The 27,354-nt window shown below is 38.8% G+C and overlaps 1 protein-coding gene across 4 annotated transcripts in view; it reads left to right on the top strand.

Annotated features, from left to right (window-relative positions):
* G2e3 (G2/M-phase specific E3 ubiquitin protein ligase) overlaps nt 1-26,941 on the top strand; it is a 39,361-nt gene extending 12,420 nt beyond the window's left edge. For 2 of the 4 annotated variants that reach the window (XM_075947521.1, XM_075947519.1), the window contains exons 5-16: nt 5,245-5,369; nt 6,004-6,169; nt 8,824-8,930; nt 9,688-9,804; nt 11,851-11,975; nt 12,083-12,212; nt 12,624-12,692; nt 13,611-13,918; nt 16,681-16,862; nt 19,155-19,327; nt 24,294-24,484; nt 25,066-25,456. In XM_075947521.1, the coding sequence (XP_075803636.1) occupies nt 5,245-5,369; nt 6,004-6,169; nt 8,824-8,930; nt 9,688-9,804; nt 11,851-11,975; nt 12,083-12,212; nt 12,624-12,692; nt 13,611-13,918; nt 16,681-16,862; nt 19,155-19,327; nt 24,294-24,484; nt 25,066-25,319 (1,947 nt within the window). In that variant the 3' untranslated portion in view covers nt 25,320-25,456. Of the gene's footprint in view, nt 1-5,244; nt 5,370-6,003; nt 6,170-8,823; nt 8,931-9,687; nt 9,805-11,850; nt 11,976-12,082; nt 12,213-12,623; nt 12,693-13,610; nt 13,919-16,680; nt 16,863-19,154; nt 19,328-24,293; nt 24,485-25,065 lie in introns of all 4 variants that reach the window. The other 2 variants (XM_075947522.1, XM_075947520.1) reach the window with 1 other exon arrangement.
* The last annotated feature ends 413 nt before the right edge of the window (nt 26,942-27,354 follow it).

The following is a 27,354-nucleotide window of genomic DNA, read 5'->3' as shown; positions in this document are numbered from 1 at the left end:
ACAACTGTGTGGACTGGTGATTTTTTTTTTTGTCTCTAACTCTAATGATCTTTCTTTGTGTGTCCTAAATTTAACTTCTTGCTTATTTAGTTGTTTTCGAAGCTTCCATATGATAACTATGGTATCTGCAAGGGAAAACCTAGTCTGTATTTGCTCTGAGTAGAAATAATGGCAGTTGAAGACTGAAAATTTGAAAATATGAGAAGTTCTGAATGTGACACTTGAAATGATGATTTCCATAGTGAACAGCTTAGGAGATGTGATAATTTATCATTTTTTTTCAAGTGGGGGCAAAGAACATTAAAATATTCAGGAACTCAGAGGTTGATACAAAAATGCTGAAGCCACGAGTTGAAGTACAGAAAAAGCCTTTGATTGGGGTTCCAAAGTCTTGAGATGGAGGAATGTGTGCCAGATGTGAAAATAAGGTGGATGGGAAGATAAGGCAGTGTCATTCATGAAGGTTTGCAGAGGAAGCACACAAAAGCATTTATTTTAGTGGAGATAGTCACTTTTGGTGGTGAGTGGTTGGAAAGGAGTTGATGGTAAAATAGAGTATCTAGGGCTTTAGAGAAACATTGTATGGTGGTTAGCATGAGCCAAAAGATCAAGGGTGTTGTAGGAGTTCCTACAGCCAGCAGCCTTTAAGTTACCCACCCACTTGGGCATGGCCTCTTATACTATATATGCTGATGTAAAACACATGTCAACGTCTCTTCCAACTGAGGGATTCGGTTGCTTTCCCCGTTCTAGCAGAGGATTGTGATCTGTGAGTTTACCCCTAAATAAATAACCCTTTATTACACTTAATTCTGAGCTAGTGTGGGATTTTTTTTTTTTAAGCGTCCATCTTCACAAGGGAGGATGCTATTATCAAAATTCCTTAACCTCTTAACAGCAAACTTGGAATTAGGGTAGTTTCCATTGCATGTTTCTTTAGCTACCTATTTTCTTAAAACATCAAAATCCTCTGAGTACACTGGGCCTTTGAAAGCATCTTGACCTGAGCAGGAGTCCTCCCAACCCCATGTACTGTAAGAAGAGGTTTCTCTCCAGCCTGCCAGTTCCTGGATAACTTCTCAGACTTGATACTAATTAGAAATATTTGGCTGATGTCTCATGCTTATTACTAGCTAGCTCTTACATCTTAAATTAACCTGTGTTTATTAATCTGTATTGCCACATGGCCAAGGTGTTTTCTACATGTCTTGCTTCCTCTTGGGTGGCTGGTGTCTCCCAGACTCCACCCTTCTTTGCCTGTATCTCTGCCAGGATTTCCCGCCTGGCTCTATCCTGCTTTGCCATAGGCCAAAGCAGCTTTATTTATTAACTAAAGAGAACAACACATTCACAGTGTACTGAAAGACCATCGCACAGCAACCTACCATAGGATCCTCTCTAGGATTGTTCATTTGGCCTGGATGAACCCATGAGATGGCAGTGAGTCTATAATCCCTGAATCATTGACCAATCTCAGGGTTTTCCAAGGTATTTTAGGCTCAGATATATACTCGAATTACTGTCTTCTGCATGTGCCACTATTATGGCACTATTAGTGACTTTGGTCTTATTTCCTGGGAATGTCATAAGAAATTACAGAAATACAGTTCCTCACGAGTTTAGAGTTGAATGTTACAAAGTATAGTGTTAGGAGATTTGGAGCTTGCTAAAGATTATGAAGTGAATTCCTCCTGTATGTTTATTCCCCTCCCTCCTGATGGTTTCTGGTAGCTTTCAATGTCCCTTGTTCACAAATAGTGTAACCCCAGGTTATCTTTTGTCTTCATTTAGCCTGTTTTATTAGTGTCTGGTGTAGATGGAAGTTTTTGTCCTACCTGCTCCCAGAGACATTCAGTCCCAAAAAAACACACAGGTTTATATTAAACTATTTGGCCTCTTAGTTCAGGCTTATTGTTAATAGCTCTTACAACTTAAATTAACCTGTAGTTCTCATCTGTGTTTAGCCACATGGCTTGGTACCTTTTCTCAGTAAGGTGTTCTTACCTTGCTTCCTCTGTGTCTGACTAGTGACTGACTCTGCCTTTCCTTCTTCTCTTCTCAAAATTCTGTAGTTTGGTTGCCCCGCCTATACTTCCTGCCTAGCTACTGGCCAGTCAGTGTTTTATTAAACCAATACGAATGACAAAACTCTACAGTATACAAGAGCACTATCCCACAGTACTTCCCCCTTTTTTCCTTTTCAAAACAAGAGCCCTGAATCTAATCTCATTTGTTGACCATTATCTGTTGTAAGAGGAGCAGGTCCTTTTGTTTCGTCCTGCCCTGCTAGTTTACATCCAAAATAATCACACAGAAACTGTATTCATTTAAACACTGTCTGGCCCATTATTTCTAGCCTCTTACTGGCTAAGTCTCACATCTTAGTTTAAGCCATCTCCATTAATGTGTATTGCCACTTGACCGTGGCTTACCGGCAGCATGAGTCTAACCAGTGTCCGTCTCGGGCAGGAGAACCATGGCATCTGCCACATTGCCCTTCCCAGCATCCTGTTCCATCTACTCCACCTGTCTAAATTTTGCCCTATCAAAAGGCCAAGGCAGTTTCTTTATTCAACCAATGAAAGCAATGCAAACACAGAAGGACCTCCTACACCAATTATCCATAACAACTTGTAACCAATACATGAAACAATGACAAACATCCATAATCCATTTTGGGGGGAATGTGTGCCTAGTTTTCTAAGCTACTACCTGATGATTGGGGACGCTAGTAATATTATGGGGACCCAAAGAAAATTTAGGACTATGGTCAAGTTCTGACTGGAGTATTCTGTGAGGCTGGATCCTCTCAGTCAGCCTTGAAGTTGTTCTAGAACTCAGAAGACTACTGCAACAGAGATAACTCTGAAATGTTGGCTCATCTGGGCCGTCTATTCCTATTGGAGATTTTTCATGGGGTCTTCCTTGATCAAACCTTACTTTTTTTTTTAACCCAGAATGAATCCACAGCCTATCATTTCCTATGGAAGCAAAAGCAAAACAAAACCTCTTCAATGTAACATATCTTTTGGCTTAAATTTTGAAGTCAAGGCATCAAAACATAAAGGTTTGATTAATCCAGCAGCGTTAATAATAAAATGTCTTTTAGCAGCTATTGCTCCTTCCTCAGCAGTCAAGCAATTCATAGACAACACAATAACATGCAATAGCCATATTCTCCATGTAGTTTCCATCTTTATGTGGCTTTTTAAAACTCTAATTCTTTTATTTTTGTTTTTTAATTTTTGGTTCTTGATACAGTGTTTCTCAGTGTATCTTTGGCTGCCCTGGAACTCATTCTGTAGACCAGATTGGCCTCTAACTCATAGAGATCCGCCTGCCTCTGCCTCCCAAGTGCTGGGATTAAAGGCGTACACCATCACACCTGGCTATTCTATTTGTTTTTTGGACTTTCTCTGTCCTTTTTCTTTTCTCTACCAAGCCTACATATACTTTTTTAAATACTGTATAAACCATTTAGAGGGTTTTGGGGGCTTTATTTAGTCTTTATTGTATATCTCTTACCCTTTTGTGGCCGTATGAATCTTTAACCTGCTAAACAACATGGCTAAGATTAATGGCGACTTTGGTGGCTGGCTCCGCCACGCCTTGGCTTCTTGAGAGTCTAGCTTCATGGTAGAGGTACTGGCAGGAGACACATTTATTGCCACAACTCTATGGAATTTGTAGGTCCATGCCAACACCAAGAAGCATGCTGCCAACTGCTCATAAACATCATTTGACTGTTTGGTAGCGGGGCCTCTTTAAAGAACTGTGCAGTTTTTTGCCACTGATGCTGAGTCAGGAAGTCAGCCTACCTGAGAAAATGCTGCTACCAAGAAACCATGCTTGACTTTCTTTTGTGTCTAGAATCCCTTCTCAAACTCTCTCAGGTTTTATGTCGGCGTAGTTTCCAAATGTTGGGTGACATTTGTAGATGGAAGTCCTGTAGCCATTCAGTCCCAAAGAAACACACAGAGGCTAATATAAATTATATAAACTCTTTAGCCTATTGGCTCAGGCTTATTAATTAGCTCTTACAACTTAAATTAACTCATAGTTCTTTTTTTTTTTTTTTTTTGGTTTTTCGAGACAGGGTTTCTCTGTGGCTTTGGCGCCTGTCCTGGAACTAGCTCTTGTAGACCAGGCTGGCCTCGAACTCACAGAGATCCGCCTGCCTCTGCCTCCCGAGTGCTGGGATTAACGGCGTGCGCCACCACCACCCGGCTAACCCATAGTTCTTATCTATGTTTAGCCATTGGCTTGGCATTCTTTTCTTGCTTCCTCTGCATCTGGCTGGTGACTGACTCTCTGCACCTGCTCTTTCCAGTAGTCTCTAGTCTGGTTGCCCAGCCTGTACTTCCTGCCTAGCTACTGGCTAACAGCATTTTATCAAACCAGTATGAGTGACAAAACTTTACATTATACAAGAACATTATCCCACAGCAGTCTTGTGTTTTAAATCTGCCTTCATAAAGACACTAGTCAAAGGAGACCTTAAGATCTTGAATAATTATGTCTATAAGAACTGTGTTTCTACTTCAGTTCACAAATACTGGCTTTTCTAAATTTTAGCATCCCTTAGGTGAGCAAACCACGCCAATTTCCTTTCCGATGCTGTAAGAAACACCATAGTCAAAAACAGCGTGGAAGGGTTTCTCTGTATAGCCCCGTCTGGCCTCAGACTCAGAGATCCACTTGTCTATGCCTCCCGAGTGCTGGGATTAAAGGTGTGTGATAGTCATCGTCCCCAGCTAGTATATTTTACCTAAATTTCCATGTCACAGTCCAACTTGAGGGAAGGAACTCAAACAGAAACCTAGAAAAAGGAACAGAAGCAGAGTCCATGGAGGAACGCTGCTTGCTGGCTTGTTGCCCATGGCTTGCTCTGCCTGCTTTCCTATACAACCCAGGATTACCTGCCCAGCCACCATAGGCTGAGCCCCCAGCACCAATCTCTGATGGTGAAAATGCCCCCAGAGTCTTGCCTGCAGGTCAATCTGATGGAGGCATTTACCTCAACTGAATGAAGCTCCTTTTCTCTGAGCACTCTTACGGCAAATTGACTAAAAAGAAAAGACCTACGCAGCACATATCTTAGAATTTTTTCATTTGGGTTAGGATAGAATATACTATCACTATGGCAATAATCTTCTGTCTCTCTACAAGGAATAATCATTAACTATTTGATTATGCTATTGTACTGATAATTTTAATATTCTCCTCTTTTCATATTCCTTTTAGAAGTGTGCAGTTTGCAAGAAAAATGGTGCTTCAATTGGATGTGTTGTGTCCAGATGTAAACGGAGTTACCACTTTCCCTGTGGACTTCAGAACGAATGTATTTTCCAGTTCACTGACAATTTTGCGTGAGTTATTTAACTGTTAATTAAGTATTAAATATGAGGGGCTGGAATGATGAGTCAGCACTGTCTGCTCTTCCACAGGACCCAGATTTTATACCCAGCACCCAAGTGGCAGCTCACAACTCTGATACTTCAGTTTCAATGGATCCAGCTTTCTCTTAATGGCTTTTGGTGTCACCTAGCCTGTAATTGGTACAGAGATGTATATACTGGCAAAACATCTTGTAAACATTTAAAAATTTTTTAAGTAAGAAAATATAAATGTTAAAGAACAATGGTAAATAAATAGCCCAAAGATATAATTCCCATGTAAAATTGCTTTTTAAAACTGTGCTAAATTTATAATACATACATAATATATATGTAAGATACATGATGTATGTGTATTTGTGTACAATATTGTATTGTATAATGCATGACTTCTTGGAGTAATTCTATCTGATCAAACTGCAGAGTTGCCATGTCTACAAAGGTCCTGAGGTTATTATTCACATCCGGCTTTCAACTCTAGAATGTACTAGGGCACACATTTGTTTTAGATGCATTTGAAAAAGAAAGGAATTTTCTGTAAATTACAGTGTTAACTGATTTATGGTTTTCTCCTCCTTATATATTTTTAAATAATTTCCATTTTTAGGTCATTTTGCTGGAAACATCGGCCAGTTCAAACAATGACATCCAATATGTATAGAGACTCTTTACCTTGTACCATCTGTTTGGAGTTCATTGATCCTATTCCTACTTACAGTGTCCTGCGAAGCCCCTGTTGTAAGAATGCTTGGTTTCACAGAGACTGTTTGCAGGTAATGCAGCTTTGCAATTTATGTCTCTATAATATAAAATCTGTTGCTTGCTTATTTGAATTTAAATCTGGTGCTGTCAATGTTATAGAATATCATAAAATATCAGAATTACTGTCTTAGAGCCTATTTTGCTATTGAGAGTTCTCTTCTCAGTTTCCCTTAATAAATCTGTATTCGCTCTACTCAAATAAACAGTACAATAAAAACCGAAAATGGGGTCAGAGATGTAGTTCAATGATAAATTGCTTGCCAAGAGTGCACAAGGCCCCTGGGTTGAATGCGCACTAGAAGCCACCAGAATGCTAAACATTCGGTGTAATTGTAATAATGTCTTTATTTGGAAAATTCTTAAATATTTTGAAAGCGATACCAATTATTTAGTATTTTATATCTAATATACATATATTTGACATATATTTAGACAAAACAATGCCAAATAACAAAAATTTACTTTTTAAAAATTGTTTTATAGAGCTGGGCAGTGGTGGTGCAGGCCTTAACTCCCAGCACTTGGGAGGCAGAGGCAGGCTCTAAAGCTACCCAGAGAAACCTTGTCTCACAAAATGTAACAAAACAAAATATTGTTTATAAAGCTTAGATTTTATTTTATTTAGTAAAGTAAAATGTTTCTGGTTATTGTCCTTAATTCTTTTGAAAGGTATCAGGTGTTAAATTACCCTATATTTACAAAAAAACTTAAAAGTACTAGAGAAATGAGGTGTTGCAGCTTGACTGGTTTCTGCTTTTTAAAAAATGTTCTCTTGAATGTTAATACTTAGGTTATTTAGTTGAAAGTGGTAAGTTGGAGCCTATTTTGTTGGAAATGGTTGTAAGTTTGTTAATTCTCAAACACAGGTGTGTGTTAGTAGCAGGAAGTGCATTAATGAAGGCCATCATGTTAGTAATAAAGCACAGACCATCATGTTAGTAATAAAGCACAGAGAGGTCCTAGATTTGACCTAATGTTTTCATGAGTTTTAATAAAGACTTTGTCGTTGAAAAGTAGAAGCAGGGGGCTGGAATCTAGCGGTCTGTAAAGCGCTCTCTCACCCACCCCCAAGCTTGTCTGTGGTGAGATGTAAGACAGACCTCAGAAGTAATGCTGCTAACAAAAACCATACTGCTGTTTTTAAAAAATGCATTTAGAATTCTATCCACATAGAAACTTGACTATTATATGTCAATAAAGAGTTACTATTATAATTAGTTGCACACTAACTCTTCAGTCACTTTCTCTAAAAGGATCTCTAGAGACTCTTGATTCTAGAACTAAGGTCAGAAATAGACCCACTCTAGCTCACGGCACATGGTTAAACAATATCACTTCTTACTACTTCGATTGTTACATAGAGAAATTTGGTGAAAAGAGACTGGACATTGAAATGGCAAGAATGGTGTTTACTCAGTTTGTATTTCTCATCAGAGTCCAGGTGTCCCCCACGCATTCTGTGCTTGCTGGTCAGTTTCATCTCTGGTTTCTTTCTGTGTGCTTTCCTTTTCTACCAGGTACTTTGTATCAGATCCCATGGTTAGTAAGATAGCGTCTTCTCTCTGGGCCGATTGAGGTATCCTAGCAACATTTCCTGTGTGTGCCCAACATGTGCTAGGCGTCCAAGCTTCAGTCTTCTCTCTCTGCTTCTTCGCCATCCTTCATCTGTCCCTCAGCCTTGTCAGTCCAACTCCTATTTTTGTGTCTTTTTCTGTTGTAACCACTGCCTCGCTGCTATAAGCTACTTATTGTTCCAGATACTGTATTTCTTATCAGTTTACGCTATCATTGAAGCTTTTCTTCTCCAGGATTTGATGCACCTGTTTAGTCTTATTACTTAGTTCAGTTTGGCCAGAATGTCATATCAAACATATTATTAATTACGGTATTCCTAATATCATGTTCTCTTGTCTTGCCATGGAGACTTCCCTTAAAATGTCAGTACTTCCCTTATAGGGGAGAAACAACACAGTTACAAATAAAAATAGTAATGCTTACATAATAATAAGCACTAGTTAAGTAACTGAAGATTTTTATTGTTTCTCCTACTATGGAGGACAAAGCAATATTTAGGAAATGAAATTGTATTAACCGTCTGTGCTGGTTAGCTTTGGCAACATAACACAAGCTAGGTACACCTGGGAAGAGAGAGCCTCAGTTGTGGCTTTGCCTTCAACAGATTGGGCTATGAGCATGTCTGTGAGGCGTTGAGCACAGATGGTGGAGGAGGGTCCAGGCTATTGTTGACAGGGGCTACCCAAACACACTTGCCCTGGGTTGTCCAGATCCTCTAGGCTCCTGCCCTGAATTTCTTCCCTCAGTGATGTGGGACCTGGGAATTGAAGACAAAATTCAACTCTTCTGAGTTGTTCTCGCCCCTCTTTAATCATAGCAGCAGAAAGCAAGCTAGAAGAGTATTCAAGTTGCAGGAAATAAATCGGGGACTGCTGAAAGGTTAAGAACTAAGTGTTTGTGAGATGATTTTTAAACAGAAGGAAGTGCTCTCCATGTTTAAGGTGGTTGCTTATAGTTCTAAGAGCCATTGGCAGAGAAAATATTTTCATGATAGAGTAAGGGAAAGATAGCATATGTTCTGTTAGTTATATGATTCACATCCTGATGAGAGATGCATTGCTAACAATAGATTTTCCATTTTCTGCTGTAGGTTCAAGCATTAAGTGCAGGAGTGTTTTTCTTTAGGTGTACACTATGCAATAATACCGACGTCTTTCAGAAAGAGATGTTGAGAATGGGAATTCATATTCCTGAAAAGTGAGTAACATTTGGCTTTTTGACCAAAAAACATTTAAATGTAATATTTATTAATATTAAAAATAATTAATTTATATTTTAATAGTGATTGTGGCTAAGTAGCCATGTCACATGGTCAAGTGCCTTCTCCCAGGTGGCCAGTCTTGAAGAACAGGCACTATGGTATCAGTGTCTTATTAGCTGCTGTGTTTCTTAGTTTCTCAGTTAAGTCCAGTTCTGGTGATTTGTATAGCACCTTTAAGTTGGTATTCATAGATGACCTAAGACTGACTAAATGGGTTTAAAATGGAAAAGAATATTAGTAATGTCATAAGACAAGAAATCCCAAGTAGTGGTTATAAACTTGAAAGGGGATCCCAGTCCTTGGGAGGTGTCAGGTGTGCAGGCGAGCATGGGCTGTGCAGTGATTTCCAGGCTCACCTGGGCGGGAGGCTTGGGTCAGGGTCAAAACAAACACACTTAATAATCCCAGCACTTGAGAAACTGGGGAAAGGTACTTTAGTTTGAAGCTAGCCTAGGGTATAACAACAAAAATTAGAAATGAAATACTAGAAAAAATACTAATACTAGGTCTTAAAAAGATTCTGTTTAACTTCTCACGTAGTGTTTGAAAGTTAGCTGTGAAACTGACTGTGAGGTAAAGTAGCAATGGATTTCTATGTTCAGAAGGTCAGCCTAAGAAGGCTAACTTTTGTCCTTGTTTCAAAATTATCAATTTCGTTAGACCAACACGTTTTTCTATCTTACTTCATTATAGAGATGCATCCTGGGAATTAGAAGAAAATGCCTATGAAGATCTGTTACAGAGCCATAACCGCTGTGATGTCCAAAGATGTCATTGCAAAAAGGGACGAGACTATAATGAACCTAATAGGTATTTCTGCGGCGAGTTGCATTGCCTTTAGTTGTTCTAACTAATACTGTAGATTATCTCGATAGTGAAATAGTTTTCCTCTTAGGATGTTTGAAGTTTTAGCTTAAGATCGAGTATGTTTATTAAGTACATATGTTTACAGAGAAATTTCTGTAATCAATATATTAACTTTTTTTAGTAAAATTTCATGAGTCTGTTCCAAGTTGAGGGGGTGCTATCAATGTAAATTACATACCACTCCTGTAACCAAGTGAGGACTGGGTGCTACTTTAGAGCTAGAAGTCCAAGACCTAGGGACCTCTGACATCATCTTTAGAAGCTTTCCCTGGAGGTGATGCAGGTGGTTCCTCCTCATGTGTCCTCATTGTTGTCTCTGTTATCTGTGGCCTAATCATGCAATAGTAAAAATATGTTATTGTTGTTAATGTAGTCTCCCTTAACATAGCAAGCTTAGGATGCCAAGAATTATTTATCATGAAGTGATTCTCTGGTATCGACTCTTGCTTGTAAAGAATCATTGAGCACTGGCCAGCTTTTGAAGCTTCCTAAATATCGCAGGCCCCCTAAACTACATCTCCTACTTGAGATTGCTATCCTTTTTTTACCTTCCCTCGTGGAACACATAAAGCTATTACCTGGATGCTTGCTTTATATTTAACTGTACTCCTTTCATCCTACTAAGACAAAGGTAGTATTGGTAAAAGGCAACTTAGTGTAGTGTGGAGCATGGATCTAAAGCCAAGGTGACCTGGGTTGGAAACTTCACTCTAAGTATAAGCTTAGGAAAATTAGCCTGTGTGATTAGCTTCCTCTTAAAGAATATACGTGATAGTGTTCTTTCCACTTTCAAAGTTGTAAAAGCTCAACATGTTATGTAAAGACTGAGAAGAGAGCCTGGTCTGTTGTAAACTCTTCTTTTAGAGGCATGAGTATGACTGATTGTTTGAGGAGGGGTCAGGTACCAGTGCCCACACATACATGGCTTAGAAGACAGCTCCCTGACTTTCCACCCATGTTTCCATATATTCAGGGAATGTATTTGTTTCTGTACAAAAGATTGCATTCTTGTACCCACACAGTGTGAAAGAAGCTTTGTGTCCAACACCTTTGCTTTCTACTGTGTGCTGGCCAGTTTTATGTCAGCATGACAGAAAATACTCTGAGAAGGGAGAACTCCATAAGTTTTCTTAATTAGTAATTGATCTGAGAGGCCCACCCCATTGTGGGTGGTGTCATCCCTGTACTGGTTGTTCTGGGTTCTGTAAGAGGCTGAGCAAGTCACGAGGAGCAGTCCAGTAAGCAATACCCCTCTATGGCCTCTGCATCAGCTTCTGCCTCCAGGTTCCTGCCTGGTTCTCTCAGTGATGGTCCTATAAACACTTTCCTCCCCAAGTTAGTTTTGATCTTGGTTTTATCACAGCAATCAAAACCCTAATTTGTAGACCTATGTGGAGACAAGGAGAGGGGAACAGAGATGAGAGAGAATATGAATATGAGCCAGGAACAAACTCTAGATTTGACTGCAGTGCACGAAACCTGATGTCAGAGCAATAGTTATTTGTTTGGTTTTGGAAATACTGAACAGTAGTTTGTTTCTATGAATGTAATCTATCTCCAAATGTAAAGGAAAATGTTTCGTCCCTATTATAAAGCTTTCGGATATTCTTTCTGTGTGTGTGTGTGTGTGTAAATATATATATATATGTATGCATGTATTCATTTAGGTTTTTAAGTTCAGGATGTGTAATGGAAGAGATTATAAACATTTAATGAAAGAGAGAAAATATTTTAGAGTCAGATGTGATATGGCATTCTAGAACCCAGCACTAGGGAGGATGAGGTTGGAAGATCACTGGACCTGGAGTGCCTAGCTAGACCCTACCTAAGTCACTCAGTACTTTGTGGAAGAAATGAAATCTTAAAGGTGTAGTCTTTCCTTCCGCTGATAGGCTGGTATGATGTCTGACTGGGCTGGACTTTAGGTAGTAATTTTAATGGCATCCCGGTCTCCCAGACATGCAAATAGACTTTTCTTTATGTCCTCAGCAAATGGGAAGTAAAGCGCTGTCAGTGCTGTGGGTCTAGCGGAACACATGTGGCCTGCTCCTCGCTGCAGTTACTGGAACAAAACTGGGAGTGTTTGGACTGTAGAAGAATCAGCTACAGTGCAGGTAAAATCTTGTCGTTTTGAATAAAGTTGCTTTTGTTTAAAAGTGCATGTTGTTGAAAACGTTTGCCTGTGTATCTGTTAAGCTAACCTCAGGATTTAAATATGTAGATTTCCGAAAGGCCCCCAAACACCCATTAGCCAACTCTACTAATGTGACAGTTACTGATTGCCTGTTGGAAGAGCCGTCATCTAAGTTCCCCAGACAGTCAGCTGGAACCCATCATAAAGAATTACAGAGGTATGCGTTTTAATTTTAGAAAAATACAAAAATCGCTATGAAGGAAATTATGACTTCAGGTGCCACACACTTAGGATATTAGCTGATTATACAGTTGTTTAGAAAAATGATTTTTCAAGTGTAGGACCCAACATGGGATGGATGAAGTCAGGAAAGGTGGGAGGAAACAGAATACCTCAGTAATGTCACATACCAGTGGTCTCAGCTGCGTAATGAATTTGAGACCATCCTGGGTACCTGAGAACACATATCATAAAGGAAGGGAGGAGTGAGTGGGGGAGGAAAAACAGAAAGCAAGGTAGCAGTCTACATTAATCAATTTTAGTAATTTTCTTATTTTGTACTTCATACTATGAATTAATTTTAAAGACAGAAACTGGAAAATATCTTTACAACATTATTTGATTTCAGACTAAAGCAAGACGTTCCGTTTTTAAGCGCACAGTGTCCCTCTATAAAAAAGTCCTGTTTAACACCAAGGTTGGTTTCTTGATGTTACAGCCATTGTTTACTTCATACACAATTAATGTCAGGATACTCAAGCCAATAATTTCTCTTTGCTAATTCAACTGAAAAGCTCTCTCTAATAATTTGTTACTTTTAAATGAAAATAATTCATTGTGTTGTATTTATATAGTTTGAAAATAATTTTAATATTTAGATTTGCAAAGATGTTGCGTTAGAGATAATGGATTGCTTGTTTCTGTTCCAATGTTCAGTCATGGCTTGAGGAGCAGTATTGATATTCCCAAGGATCAAGGAATCAGCTGCAATAATAAAATATGGCTGTAGACTTTGAGCAGGACAGTGTTAAAGAGAGATGATCCGTGCACATTGAGTTTATTTGTTCTCCCTGTAGATGGAAACATAACTCGTGTGCTTCACATGCACACTAACCCACAGAGGTTCTGATTGTGCAGACTTGCCCTGGGGCTCATGCTTTGCCTTTTAATTAGTTCATAAATGATGCTGTTGGTCTAGGTCTAGACTACAAGATACATAAGGGAGTGTGAGTTCTGTTGATAATTTTAGCTCTATTATCAATTATAGCTGCACTATGGAAAGTACATTATTGCTGCAATCAGGTTGTTTTAGCTAGTGGCCAGGAAGTTAAAATTTGAACTTCATACCCTTAAATTTGAGTCCACTGAATTAGACATTCAAATAATCTTCAGTATTCTTGCAAATGATTATAAATTGGTAGATGATTAGATTGGTGGAATTTAAAAGTAGATAATCAGATTAACATTTTTGGATTTGGTTCTAGTATCATCAAAAGACTATCTCTTTGAACTTAAAAACAGAACAAACAAAAAGAACTGCAACTTTAATGTCTATTTGTTGTTTCACATAAATTGCTTTAAAGTAATGTTCTTTATTCAAATTTGTGTTTTCTAGGCAAGGCAGCAAGTTTAAGAGAGACATTTCAACAATATTGGTAGAGTTAGGATTCCAAATTAGAAAGAAACCTAAGAGATTATGGATCAACAAAGCCAATGTGTGGAGGAGTGCCTTGGAGCAGTTCCAGGGTCAGACGTTTAACCCTGCATACACCTTTGAAGTAGTATACGTTGATGAAAACGAAAAATATAGAAGAGAATATCCTGTATCAAAGCAGGAATTTCTGAGTCACTTAATGGAACATCTTGAGAATTCATCTTTGTTTGAAGGGTCTTTGTCAAAGAACTTGTCTCTCAATTCTCAAGGTAATTATTTATTATTATATGATGGTGAAACTCTGTCAGCCAGTCACATCTAGTTAAGGTGTGGCTACCTGGAGCCCAGGAAAGAAAACTGGGAGGACTCTTCCTGTGCACTCTTCCTGCGGCTCCCTCCGGACAGATAGGAAGTCGGACCTCCCACTCTTACAGTATGAGTTTCCCCTTATAACCATTAAAATATAATTGTTATTCTTGAGCTGGCCTGGTTATTTATCTTACTGACCTAATTCACAACACTTATACATAATGCAGATAGCTTGTATAGCCAAAACCAGAGAGTTGGTTTTAATTATGATTCTTTAGGTATATCTGGAATAAATAATTTCTATTTGTTGGTGAATGAGAATTTGATATTTTTAAAATAAAGATTTCAGAATACCTGTGATTGGAGAAATGGCTCAGTGGTTAAGAATGCTTGCTTTGCTTGCAGAGGACCTGAGTGCATTCCCAGCACCCACATCAAGCCGATCATAACTACCTGAAAGTCCTGGTCCAGGTGGTCCAGCACCTGTGCCCTCTTCGGGCACCCTCTACCCTTATGCACACACGTAGACAAAACATATTTTTAAAAAAGCAATTCATTTATCTGTATTATAGTAATCTGTTTAATGATTTTGTAACTGTGTTAAACTTTATTTCTTGAATATCATTTGATTAGTGTCAGCAGATGAAACGGATAACTATTTGGAGTCTTCTTGTACATTTTAGTTTTTTGAGACAAGGGTCCTTAATGTAGCCTTGGCTGTCTTGCACTTTCTCTGTAGACCAGGCTGGTCTTATTTAGAGATCGGCCTGCCTCTGCCTCCCAAGTGTTGGAATAAAAGGTGTGTGCCACCACACCTAGCCTTTGTTCTTTTTTATAATTAAGCACTGTGTGTGTGTCTGTTTACAACATGGAATTTGTGTTTAATTTTTTATTATTCATGTGTAACTTGATTTTTTTTTTTAATGCACTAAGAGGCTTAGCCCAGAGTCTTGGAAACGCAAAGCAAGTGAGGGGCTGTTACCTTGGGATTGAGTCTTAAATGTATTTTGTATATAAGGTTCCTCCCCCTTTTTTGCTTTTTGTTTTGTTTTGTTTTGCGACAGGGTTTCTCTGTGTATCCCTGGCTATCCTAGAGCTCCTCTGTAGACATGATGGGGCCTCCAACTCATCGCAGAGATTTGGCTGCCTCTGCCTCTAAAGTGCTGCAATTAAAGGTTTTCTTTTAAAAATTTCTTATGTTCCTTTCTGCCTTTGCTGTTAGTAAAGATGTATTTGGTTAAAATAAACACTTGAAAATAACAATTCAGTGTTTTATTTAAGAGTTTTTCCTACAACAAGTAAATTGAAAAGGAGTAAGATTTATTACATTTCAGTTTCTTCCTTTATCATTAACTGAAGCATAATTATTTTTTCTAATTATAGTGTAAATTTAGTTCTCTGCCCTCCCCCATACCGTGCTAAATAGTTATGTTAACTCTCAAGGTAGCTTTGGCACAGTGTAAAGCACAGAAATGTACTCTAAATCCTGATTCAAGTCTTTCATTTCATTACCCTCTGTGCATATAAGTCTTTTCTCAGCTGTGGACTGTAGCTACAAATATGATTATTGTCAAAAATATACTTTAAGTGTTATTAATAAATTGTTTTAAAGAACTATTAAAGTATAAACTAGCATTTATATATTTTTCTCAACCATCATAGTTGCTAACACATTGTGAATAGCCTATTTAAAAGGAACTTAATGCTGTAACTGTGTGATATGGGAGTAAATTTATAAACAACCTTAAAAATGTTCATATCCTTTGATTCTCTAATACCATATATATGAATTGATCTGATCAGATGATGTATTTGAGCAAGAATGTGTAAACCGATAGTGATTGCAACATTATGTCTCACAGTTAAAAATGCCATAACCTGGATAGCCACGAGTAAGGGATGCTTTTTTTTAAAATATTTATTTATTATGTATACAATAGTCTGTCTGTGTGTATGCCTGAAGGCCAGCAGAGGGCACCAGACCTCATTACAGATGATTGTGAGCCACCATGTGGTTGCTGGGAATTGAACTCAGGACCTTTGGAAGAGCAGGCAATGCTCTTAACCTCTGAGCCATCTCTCCAGCCCCGTAAGGGATGCTTTGTACTGTAGTCTATTCTAGCTTCATGCATCTAATAGCTATACTTTTTAACTAATTCAAGTTTCAGATCTAATATAGCAGAACCCAACTATGTATAGATTTAATGACAGACAAAAGTAAGCCAGAGGATTTACATTTATTGTGATACAATTAACTATAATCACATTTTTAAAGATTGTATTTTTATTTCATGTGAATGAGTATTTTGCTTGAATGTATGTGTGTATACCACTTGTGTCTGGTGCCTTCAAAGGTCAGAAAAGGATGCCAGGTCCCGTTGAATTGGAGTTACAGGTTATTGCGAACCACCATGTCTGTGCCGAAAGTAAAGTCGTGTCCTCTGCAAGTGTCTTAACCGCTGAGCCATCGCTGTAGCCTCTGGTTATAGGTAGTTTACTTTCCCCGTAGATTTACACTTTGTCCTATAATTGGTTATCTATATCCAGGGTGAAGCTATTCAACAGAGTTCTTGGAAAGGTCCATATACAGGATGGTAGTTTCTTATGGTTATTTTACAAGTGCTTAGATTTTTAAATTATTTTTTTAGCAATTATCTATGTCTTCATTTTAAATGATGGATTTTTTTAATTTGTTGAGTTATTTTTTTATCTGTATTTACAGCTCTGAAAGAGAACCTTTACTATGAAGCTGGCAAAATGCTTGCCATTTCCTTAGTTCATGGTGGTCCTTCTCCTGGTTTCTTTTCTGAGACTTTGTTCAACTGTCTTGTTTATGGACCAGAAAATACCCTACCAATTTTAGATGATGTTTCAGACTTTGAAGTGACACAGATTATATTCAAGGTAAAAAAAAAAAAGATCTGTTCATTAAAATATAAATTATATTCTAGCTGCATTTTAATGTAAGTGATGGCTCTGTTATGTTTACCCAAAGAGCTCAGAATCGATTCAGAAACAGTCTGGCCTCTTCATGGTTGAACATGTCTATACAAATCTCACCATTTAAGAGTTCAATTTTAGGAGCTACAACTTGATCCTGTCTTGTAACAAAAAAGAAAGGTAAGATTCGGCTAGATAGAGATGGACATTGTGATAGGTTCCATGTTATTTAATGTTGTATAGATTTACAGTCAGAGTGGCCAAGACTGGACAGATAGTCAGGCAAGTTCCATAATGCATCCTAGAAGTAGATAAACTTTCCTTTCTAAGGGGAGACCTGAGGATAAGGGTTTGTCTGACCAGTCAGTGTTTGTCAATCCTCATGTATGTGATGAGGAGAAATCATATGATTCACTAAAGGAACTGAAGTGATAGAGTATTTATGTTTTTTTTTTTCTGGTTGTTTCGATCTTGATGGACAACCCTTGATGGCTTGGAACTCACTATGAAGAGGAGGCTGCCCTCAAAATCAGAGACCCACCTGTCTCTGCTTTCCTGAGTACCGGAACTGAAGGAGTGCTGCCATGTCTAGTGGGCCTTGAACATAGCGTTTTAAATGGAGATGCAGTTCCATTTGCTTGCCCGGTGATGTCCAACTCATTTAACAGTGAATGTCTCACTTGAGAGGCAGAGAATCCTTTCGTTGTTCCGTACAGAAAGGTTGACGCCTTAGTCATCTGATACTAGAGTCCTTTGGGTTTTATTTTTCATCTAGGTCCTCTGTAGCCCAGGCTGGTCTGACCTCTTAATCTTTTCCTCAGCCTCCCAAGTGATGGGATTTTAGATAGGCATTTGCCACCAGGCCTTGCTAAAATCACAAGTATTTTTTCCAAAGGTTTCCTTTTATGTTATATGTGTGCATCTCTCTATGGGCTGTGTGTGTGCCACCCAGTGTGGGCGCTGAGAGCAGAACTCCCACCCTGAAACAGCAACAAGTGCTCTTTACTGTTATACCTACCCTTTGTAAATTTTAGAGTGAGTTTGCCAAGCCCGGCACATTTCTGTTTTTACATATATGTGTATGTTGCATGCTGTCGTGGCACACATTTGGAGGTAAGCAGTCGATAAAGCTTTTAGGAGTCAGTTTTCTCCCTGTACCCTGGGACTCGGGATGGGTTCACGTCTTTATCCTTGTGTGGCAAAAGATTCCATCTGCTGAGCCTTCTTGCTGTTATAAGACAAAAGCTAATTACTTGCCCCAGTCCAAAGATTTTCTTTGCTTTTTTCTCAAATACTTATTTATAAGAAAAGGGAGCATTTTCATTCTTTCTTATTATGTTTTCCCAAGTATATCCTAGTTATTATATAAAAGTGGCGTGTCTGACTTTTATTATTTCTAGTGAGACTATATCAAACTCAGATTTTTTTTCTAATATTTCTTCTACTGATTCTTCCAAAAGTTCCATTTTGACTATATCCTGTTTGCTCATTCATTTAGTTATTAAATGCTATGTGAGCTGAACTGGTTTATCATTGAAGACAGAATGCTGAGTTAATAATATCTTGATCTCTGAATTCAAGTTGTAGAAAAAGCACAGAAGATGAGCGTTAATGTATTGCCATACAGTTTGACAATGTTTAGGGTATGTATAAGAATGCACAGTGTAGCCTGTAGTCTTTGTTGGATGTGGCATGTGTTCATGCCATCGCGCACATGCGGGTGTCAGAAGGCAACCTGTGCACGTTAACTTTTTCTTTTTTTCTCTTTCCATCATATGGTTTCCAGGGTGGTAAAGGACTTGTCTAATTTATTTCTGGGCATAATTTTATTCCACCCTGTTGTCTTGAAGAGTTGAATACAGGACTGGACAGATGGTCCAGTAATTAAGAGTGCAGGCTGTGGTTTGGAGCAGTTGCTGCACACCTTCAGTTCCAGCTCTTGGGAGGCCGTGGTGGGCACATCCTGTACTCATGATCAGCTGCTCTGCATAGAGAAGTCTCAGCTAGCCAAGGTCTCCAGTTAGACATTGTCTCAAAAGACACATAAAAAGACATGGTGCTGTTTTTAGCAGAAGATCTAGATTAATTCCCAACATTCATGGCAGACAAGTCACAACCACTTTAAACTCCAGATCCCCATTGGCACCTGTATTCATAGAAACCCACATACGTACCCATTTTTAAATGGAATATAGAATATGTATCATCTTAAATTTGGTCTCATTCAGAATAAATGTTTCTTCTCCTGTGTTACAGATAAATGCTGCAGCCGATATGAATAGCTTAAAGTCAGCAATAAACGAATGCTATAGCTACCTAGAGAATATTGGATGCTTAAGACTTATAACAACATTAAATGATAAATACGTATTGGTAAAAGACATCATTTTCTACCATGTTATTAAGAGAGTCCAAGAACCCTTGAAGAGGTAAGTGGTTTCTATGTTAAAGATTCTATCAAATTTAATTTAAAGTGGTTTTTGGTAATAAACATGAATTTCTAATTTCAGAGAATGTTAATGCTATTTAAAATGACACTTTGTAAAGCTTAGCCTCCTACCAGAAGATCCGCTCTAATTCTGTTCAGAACTCATGAATGCGGTCTTGAATTAGTTGCAGTTTTCTAATGGAAACTCACTGTAACCACTTGAACTGCTCTCTCTACTCATCCATGTGATGACGGTTGGACTCCGTCATCTTCTAGTAACATAGTACTGACCATTCTTTGATTGAAATCCTGAGCTGATTCTTGCTCTTTCTGAGGGGATTTACACACACACACACACACACGTGTGTGTGTGTGTGTGTGTGTGTGTGTGTGTGTGTGTGTGTGTGTTTCCCTGCATGTATGTCTGGTGCTCACAGAAGCCAGAGGAGGGAAGGAAGTTTTAGACAGTTGTAGTCTGCTGCCCTGTGTGCACTGGGAATTAGGCCTGGTTCTTGGGAAGAGCCATCTCTCTAATTCACTCTTCAGAGCATTACTCTTAACCTTTGTACTTTCAAAAACTTGAGAGTTCTCAAGCTCTTCCCAACCTCCTCCTTTTTCAGATAGGATCTTTACTTGTTATGTTGTGTGTGTAGACTAGACTGCCCTCAAACTCAGATCCCGCCACCTCTGCTAACGTTTAAGGAAATGTGCTTCTACACCTGGCCAGAATTCCTTTTGTATTTTTTCTTCCCTCATGTGCCCTGACTGCAGTTCTTTCCCTCCTCTCCTCCCTGCCCCTCCCCATCTCCCCTCTCCCCAGATCTTCTACTCTTCTTCCCTTCATAAAAGAGCAGTCCTCTCACAGATAACAACCAAACACAACAGAACAAGTAACAATAAGACTGGGTACACACCTCATATCAAGGCTGGATAATGCAACTCAGTAGGAGGAAAAGGGTCCCAAAAGCAGGCAAAGGAGTCAGACATAGCCCCTGCTCCCCACAGGAGCACCAAGCTGCACAACTATAAAATGTTTGCAGAGGACCTCGCTCAGACCTATTCAGGCTTCCTGATTGTCAATTCAGTCTCTGAACCCTGATTAGTTGATTTTTGTGAGTCTCTCAGGATTGCCTGAACTTCGCCTAGCATTTGGTTGTGGGTCTCTGCTTGTTGATGGATGAAGCCTCTGTGACAATTATCCTAGACTCTGCTCTGTGCCTAGAAAAGTAGAAAAGCATTAGGAATCTTTGACTTTTTTCCAGTCTTGTTTTATTCTGTCGTAGGTCTCTGGGCTGTTCAGCCTCTGGTTCCTGGCCCTCCAGGCAGTGTTAGATGTGGGCTCCCAATCTCGGTGTGGGTCTCCAGGTGGACCGTTCTTTGGTGGCCACTTCTAAAAATTCTGTGCCACCTTTATCCACACACTTTTTGCAGGCAGGGCAACTGCAGGCCCAGGTTTTGTGCCTGGGTCAGAGTTTCAGTCTCTTCCCCTAGAAGCCTTGCCTGGTCCCTGCAGGTGCAGGTTCAGGCTGCATACCCTAATCACTAGAGTCTTCTAGAGTCACCTTTGTAGATTTCAGGGGCTTTCCATTGCACTAGTTCTACGGTACTTCTAAAATGTCCCCCAATTCTAGTCGTCTCTCCCAGAATTCTCTCTCCAACCCCCCTCACCTAATCCCTTCTGTTTCCATCTCAACCCACCCCGTAAAAATATTTATATGGATGTTCCTGAGAGTACATTTGTGCACTGTTTGTGTACCAGAGCCACAGAGGTCAGAAGAGGATTTTAGATCCCCTGGATTTGGTGTCATGTACTGGGGACCAAACCCAGGTCCTTTGCAAGAACAGTAAGTCTTCTTAACTGCTGAGCCATCTCTCCAACTCCTTCATTTAAAAAAAAAAAAAGTAAATATATTTATTACACACACACACAACCACCCAAATCAAACACAAAGTATGTCTATCTTGTTCAGCCTTACCATTCTTTTGGCATTGAGTCTAGTATTGGTTTTAAACAAATATATGATGTATCTTAATCAGTATAAATATGTTTGTTTACATTTTGAAGCTATTCCTAGGATTACTAGGCCATTCCTAGGGACATGTTCGACCATGTCCCTCTAAGCTTGCTTCTTTTGAGCTCTTTTAATGTTTGATGCTTGCTTTTCTAGCCAGTGTGACAAGATTCTTCCTTCTCCTTTGCTTCTTTTAATGCAACATATCATCAAGGTGTGAGCCAATACATTTGGCTTTAGCTACCCTTCCTTCCTTCCTTCCTTCCTTCCTTCCTTCCTTCCTTCCTTCCTTCCTTCCTTCCTTCCTTCCTACCTACCTACCTACCTCCCTACCTACCTACAATTTGGACTGGGGACTGGAGAGATGGCTCGGTGGTTAAGAGCACTGGCTGCTCTTCTGGAGAACCCAGGTTCAATTCCCAGCACCCATATGACAGCTTTATAACTGTCTGTAACTCCAGTCCCAGGGTCCTGACACTGTCACACCAAGCCACATAAAATAACAACAACAAAAGCTAGGCTGGTCTCCAACTCCTTACATTGGATGACTTTGAACTGTGTTGCCCTTTCTTCTACCTACAAAGTACCAAGATTACAGATATGTGCTGTCAAATCTGGTTAATAATCCCAATTCAATCCTAATTCTTAAGGATACTATAGTATTATGGGCTAGAGCATTGATTCTTAACTTTTCCTGATACTGCAACCCTTTAATAGAGTTCGTCATATTGTGTGTTATGACCATGTCACAGAGTCCCCCCAAAACCAACTAGGAGACCAAGTCCTGTATATAAAAGCCAAGATCATTTATTCTTACACAAGTTCTTGGACTTGGACTCTCCGTGTGTTCAATGTATTGGCTTGATTGAAGAGCCCCTACTCAGTTGGGGTGGGGTTTTTATAATAAGCAGTGGTTGGGGTGAGGGATTTCTAAGATTCAGAACCCCTGATTGGCTGACATTTGTTAGGGGTTTCCTGGTGAAAAGGGAATGGGTGTGTGATGGCAGTTGATCCTATCTACAAGGTTTGGAACATCAGGAATTTCCTTTGGATGGTCTGATGGTTCCTAGGTGGTCTCAGTTTGTGATCTTTCTTGGAACCAGGTATTGCCTTAGGGTAAACTACTGAGACTCTATTGAGCTTATGATTGCTGGGTCCTACATTGTGACCTCCAATGAAAATTATTTCACTGCTACTTCATAGCTAATTTTGCTATTGTTATGAATTGTAATGTCAGTATCTGATATGTAGGATGTCTGACATTTGACCCTCAAGGGTGGCAATTCACAGGTTGAAATTGCTAGATTAGAGACATGATTCAGCACTGGCCCCTGAGCACTATGATTGTATGGTGGACAGACATGCATTGAGGCAAAGCAAGCCATACACAACAAAGGAAATCTTTTTGAGATTTTTTTGTTGTTTGTTTGCTTGTTTGTTTTTAAATGGATACTGGAGAAGTAACAGTACAAAATAATTACTTGCTTGATTTAACTCAACATTTCATAAACAGAAGTCTCAGAAACAATAACATGCTTCCGATGTGAAGACCTGCTTTGCAAACTCTAGCTTTATCTCATATATGTATATGAGGGGATGACCTGATCTCAGCTCCAGAAATGTGCTGTGTTAACAGAATTTGAACGGATACCTTGAAAATAGTCAATTAAGGAGCTGGGGAGCAGGACCATAAAATTTAACGAGGTCCAGATGCTCCTGGGTGACATCCTGTCCTTGAAGATACCTTGTCAGTAATTTGTGGCTCTTTGTTAGGTTTTTGTGCCCAAAACAGACCAATGGTTTCAGAAACTACCTTATCCTATGCTCTCCTTATCCAGTCCCAAGACAACAGACTTGAACTTCCCTGATTACGGTGTTTCCCCTTTAAAAGTTCTACCTTTCCAGGGCTCCCCGCCACGCTTTCTGCATCCACCATGCTGGAGTGCTGGAAAGGTGTTGGTCCAAACTTGAGTTTACATTTGTTGTGGTGCCATTTATTCTACGTGTATTTTGAAAATATCTAAACTTCCCTCTTGTCCCAGCTTGGTTTTTTGGTTTTTTTGTTTTGTTTTGTTGGGTTTTTTGTTTTGTTTTGTTTCGTTTGCATTTTTATATTGACCGCAAATTAACAGTTACTGAGCTTGGAATTTATAAGATCATGCCAGTTATAAGGAAACGAGCCTAGCCTTATATATTCTACTGCCCAAGCTCAGTGGGAATGCTGAAGGTAAATCTCACATTTAAGTGCAGAGCAAGGGCCAGAGGAAGAGCACAGGAAGAATATTGTCGCCCTGATTGGAAAGGAGAAAACCAATGTAATAGAATGTATCAGATAGTATGTCCAGATCAAAAGTGATCATAGACTTCTGTCTTCACTGAGTTTCTTGTCTTTGTTCCTGCTGAGTACAATTTAAAAATCTATATACATCCTGTATAAAACAAGATGTCTTCGAAAAGTGGAGAAATAAAGGCACTTCTTAAAATTTTATAGTCCTGGTGATCCACCCTAGGACCTCAAGCATGCTAATCAAGGTGTGTGTGTGTGTGTGTGTGTGTGTGTGTGTGTGTGTGTGTGTGTGTGTGTGTCAAGGTTCAGGGTTTCTCTATCAGTAAGGTTTTACCATATGGTTGGGTAGGAGTCACCCTATGCACGGGGAATTACTCACGATTTTCCTTTAACAACCATATTATGAAGGAGCAGTTTGTCAAACTATGATAGATAGTATTTGCCACTTTGAATAAAATACAGTTTTTTAAGATAGTGATTTAAAATAATCATTAATGCATTTCTTCTTGATGAAAAAGTATATTCTAGTAGTTTATCTTATACCTAAATGCATGTAGTTTTGTGGGACTGTTTTCTTTTTTTAATCAGTTGCTTATAAAATGCCAGATTTATTATAAAACTTGTATGTATATATGTATGTATGTTTGCTCATTATTTCTTTTCTTCAGTTTTAAGCAGGGTCTGAAAATACTTGGTGTTTTAGAGAAAATTCAAGCTTACCCAGACGTATTTCATAAAATCCTCTGTCGTAAACCTGAGAATCTCTCTGCAGAAACCCTTAGTGATCTTTTCACAGTCCGTGGATTACCCAATGGACAGACCTTGAGGTTCTGGAACAGTTACTTACAGGCTGTAGAGGGTATGTGAATTCTTTTCAATATGTTTATTAGGGTTTTGCTCTTGCCATTAAGAAGACTTAAAAAAAAAAAAAAAAAAAAGAAGACTTAATAAGCTGTTATTTGTGTTTGCAAAGGAAACAAGTTATTCCATACACATCCAGCACACACACACACACACACAGTTTAAGCTGGAAAGTGATTTTCTTTAAAAACAAAATACAAGCAAAGAGCAGGCTTAAAGATCTCTACTTAATCTTTTTTAATTTAAAGTCAGATTAGTGACCATGAACTCTCTGCTTTATCCACTGCACCATTAGTATTTGTCAACATTAACTGTATTATTCCATTCTTTAAAGGGAATTTTAACTTTCAAGTTGTAATTTTCTTACATATAGTGTTTGCTTCAGCATCTGTTAATTATTACATAAATAAGGGTGGGCTGATTGATTTTCCTACACTGAGATTCGCTTGCTGACTGTACTGCTTAGCATGCTTGTCCTTGGTGGATTCCGGACTCGATTACTGTCAGTCCTCGCAGTCTGATTGAGAACGTGTCTAACCGACAATAATATGTTTTTCTCTTTAATTGCTAACTTTTCAGATGGTAAATCTACAACTACAATGAAAGACATTCTTATTTTTGCAACCGGCTGTAGTTCCGTTCCACCTGCTGGGTTTAAGCCCCTTCCTTCAATTGAATGTCTCCACGTGGATTTTCCTGTTGGAAACAAATGTGATCACTGCTTAGCTCTGCCGATCACCAACACATTTCAAGAGTTTCAAGAAAGTATGGATTTTGCCATAAGAGACACTCTAAGACTAGAAAAGGAAGAAGAGTCTCGCTCACTTTCATGAACATAAATGAAGAGATGCTTCTTTAAAGGCTGCTATTGATAAAGTTATTGCTATTAATCATCGCTTTTGAACATTCTGGCCAGCTTCTTGGCTCACTAAAATTTATGACTCTCTTATAAAGGGATGTTTTGGCTTCTGAACCAATGAAGGTTCGGTCAAGACATTCTAGTATCCAGTGATAGCTTCCTATGACTATGCTTTCTTCATAACTTCAATATGAATCTTTTTCGAATGGTTGTGCAAACTATTCTGCTGTACAGGTGCTCGGCTATATTAGCATGACATAAGAAAAACCTGTTCCCTTGCTTTTGCAATTAGGATTCACCTTTATAGAATGACACAACTTTTGGAGTTTTCATTTTTTTTGTATGTTTCGTTTGTTTTATGTTATTTGTTTTTCTCTATGTTGTCTGGTTTTCCTGGAATTAATTATGTAGAAAGGCTGTCATATTTCTATATTCTAAAGCATTAAGTAGAAAAGTTAGAAAGTCATCTCATAAATCAGAGCTATAGATATGCTTTTCTAGGGTTTAAGTTTTAAATGTTTTTGTATTATTTTGTATTTTGTGAACAATACAACAAATAAGGACTCCTTGAAGATCTTATATAAGAAGCAGAGCTAGACAAATAACTCTGGAGTCTATGGGTGCTCCGTAGGCTTACAAGCACTGCTGCTGGCTCTTCAGTTGGACTTCTGAGTACGTTAGGATGTACATCTCATTCTGTATGTCTCTTGACTGTCAGGTTTGGCTAGATTGCAGCTATTTATTATCAAAACTGTCCTATGACTGGTAAGATCTCACCACAGCATTCCGTAGTTAACCTTTGCTTTCAAAAGATACATTGTATAAGCAATGAATAAATTATAATTTAAAACTACAAATAGTTTAAAAAACACTCTAATTTTGCCACATAGATATAAGTAATGTATTTTGTATATTCTTTATAAACTATTTATTTTTCAATCTTTTATTGCTTTGCGGTAGGGTCTGTCTATAGAGCCCCACCTGTTATAAATTTGCAATCCTCATGCCTTAGTCACTTGGGTGTTGGGGTCATGATGTACACCAATGGCCCCAGCAGTGGTTTTCTTTTGATTATATGAATCTGCCACGAGCAACAAGGAATCATGTACTTAATCAGTTCAAGGTGTAGTCTCTAGCAAGGTATCATGGCACATACCTGTAATCCATGCTCTGGGGGCGGGGCTGAGGCAGGAGGATCAGGAGTGACAGAACAAGGTCAAGACCATTCTTGGCTACATGAAACCCTTGCCTTGACAAACAACGAAACAGAGGAGCCCCTCATAGTACCACCTTTATATCTGTGGCTTTGCAAATCTAGTGCCTGAATCTATTAGCGAGGATAGGGAAGACAAAGCCCCAAGTTTCAGTCCGAAAAATCATGGGAGGTTAAGAAAAAAAAATCAAATTTTTCTTGATACACATAGCAGGTGTCTGCTCTTGGTCATGTACTGTTAACCCCGGGAAACACCCTTAAATAACAGGATCTTAATGCCAAAGGAAAAAACCCAAATGTAATCATGTCGTTTTTGTTTGTTGCTTCAGTACCCTTCAAGTTGTACTTAACAGAACTAATAAAGTTCCTTTCTTTTTTTTTAATGAGCATTTAGTCTTAAGGCATTTCTCTATTTTGTGTTACATTTTGCTAGCTTTTCAAAAGTAATTTAGTGATCCATCATCAGATAGTTCAAACCTCATCTCAGCAGGCAGCTTTCATTCCAGGTGTGTTGATTGATAAATGGGATCTTTACATCTTAACTTACTTAGTTCTCATGATGTTTTTAAGACTGTTAAATCCATGTAACTTAAATGCTATTTTCTGACTTGTAGTTTGAGTTAATATTTTTCCTAGGAGAGTAACGAGGCTAGCAGCCCTCATACAGTGTTGTGTTGGGGTATGGAGGTATAGTGTACTGAGATCGTTTGGGCTGCCTACAAGTAAAAGTAGTGTTTCGCCTCCGTAAATGTGGTCTTAGTTGTGAGATGGTATCATTAACAACAGGATATTTATT

This window comes from Microtus pennsylvanicus, chromosome 14, assembly GCF_037038515.1.
Source record: "Microtus pennsylvanicus isolate mMicPen1 chromosome 14, mMicPen1.hap1, whole genome shotgun sequence".
Classification (NCBI taxonomy): Eukaryota; Metazoa; Chordata; class Mammalia; order Rodentia; family Cricetidae; genus Microtus; species Microtus pennsylvanicus.
This window is presented reverse-complemented; position numbering and strand designations above follow the sequence as displayed.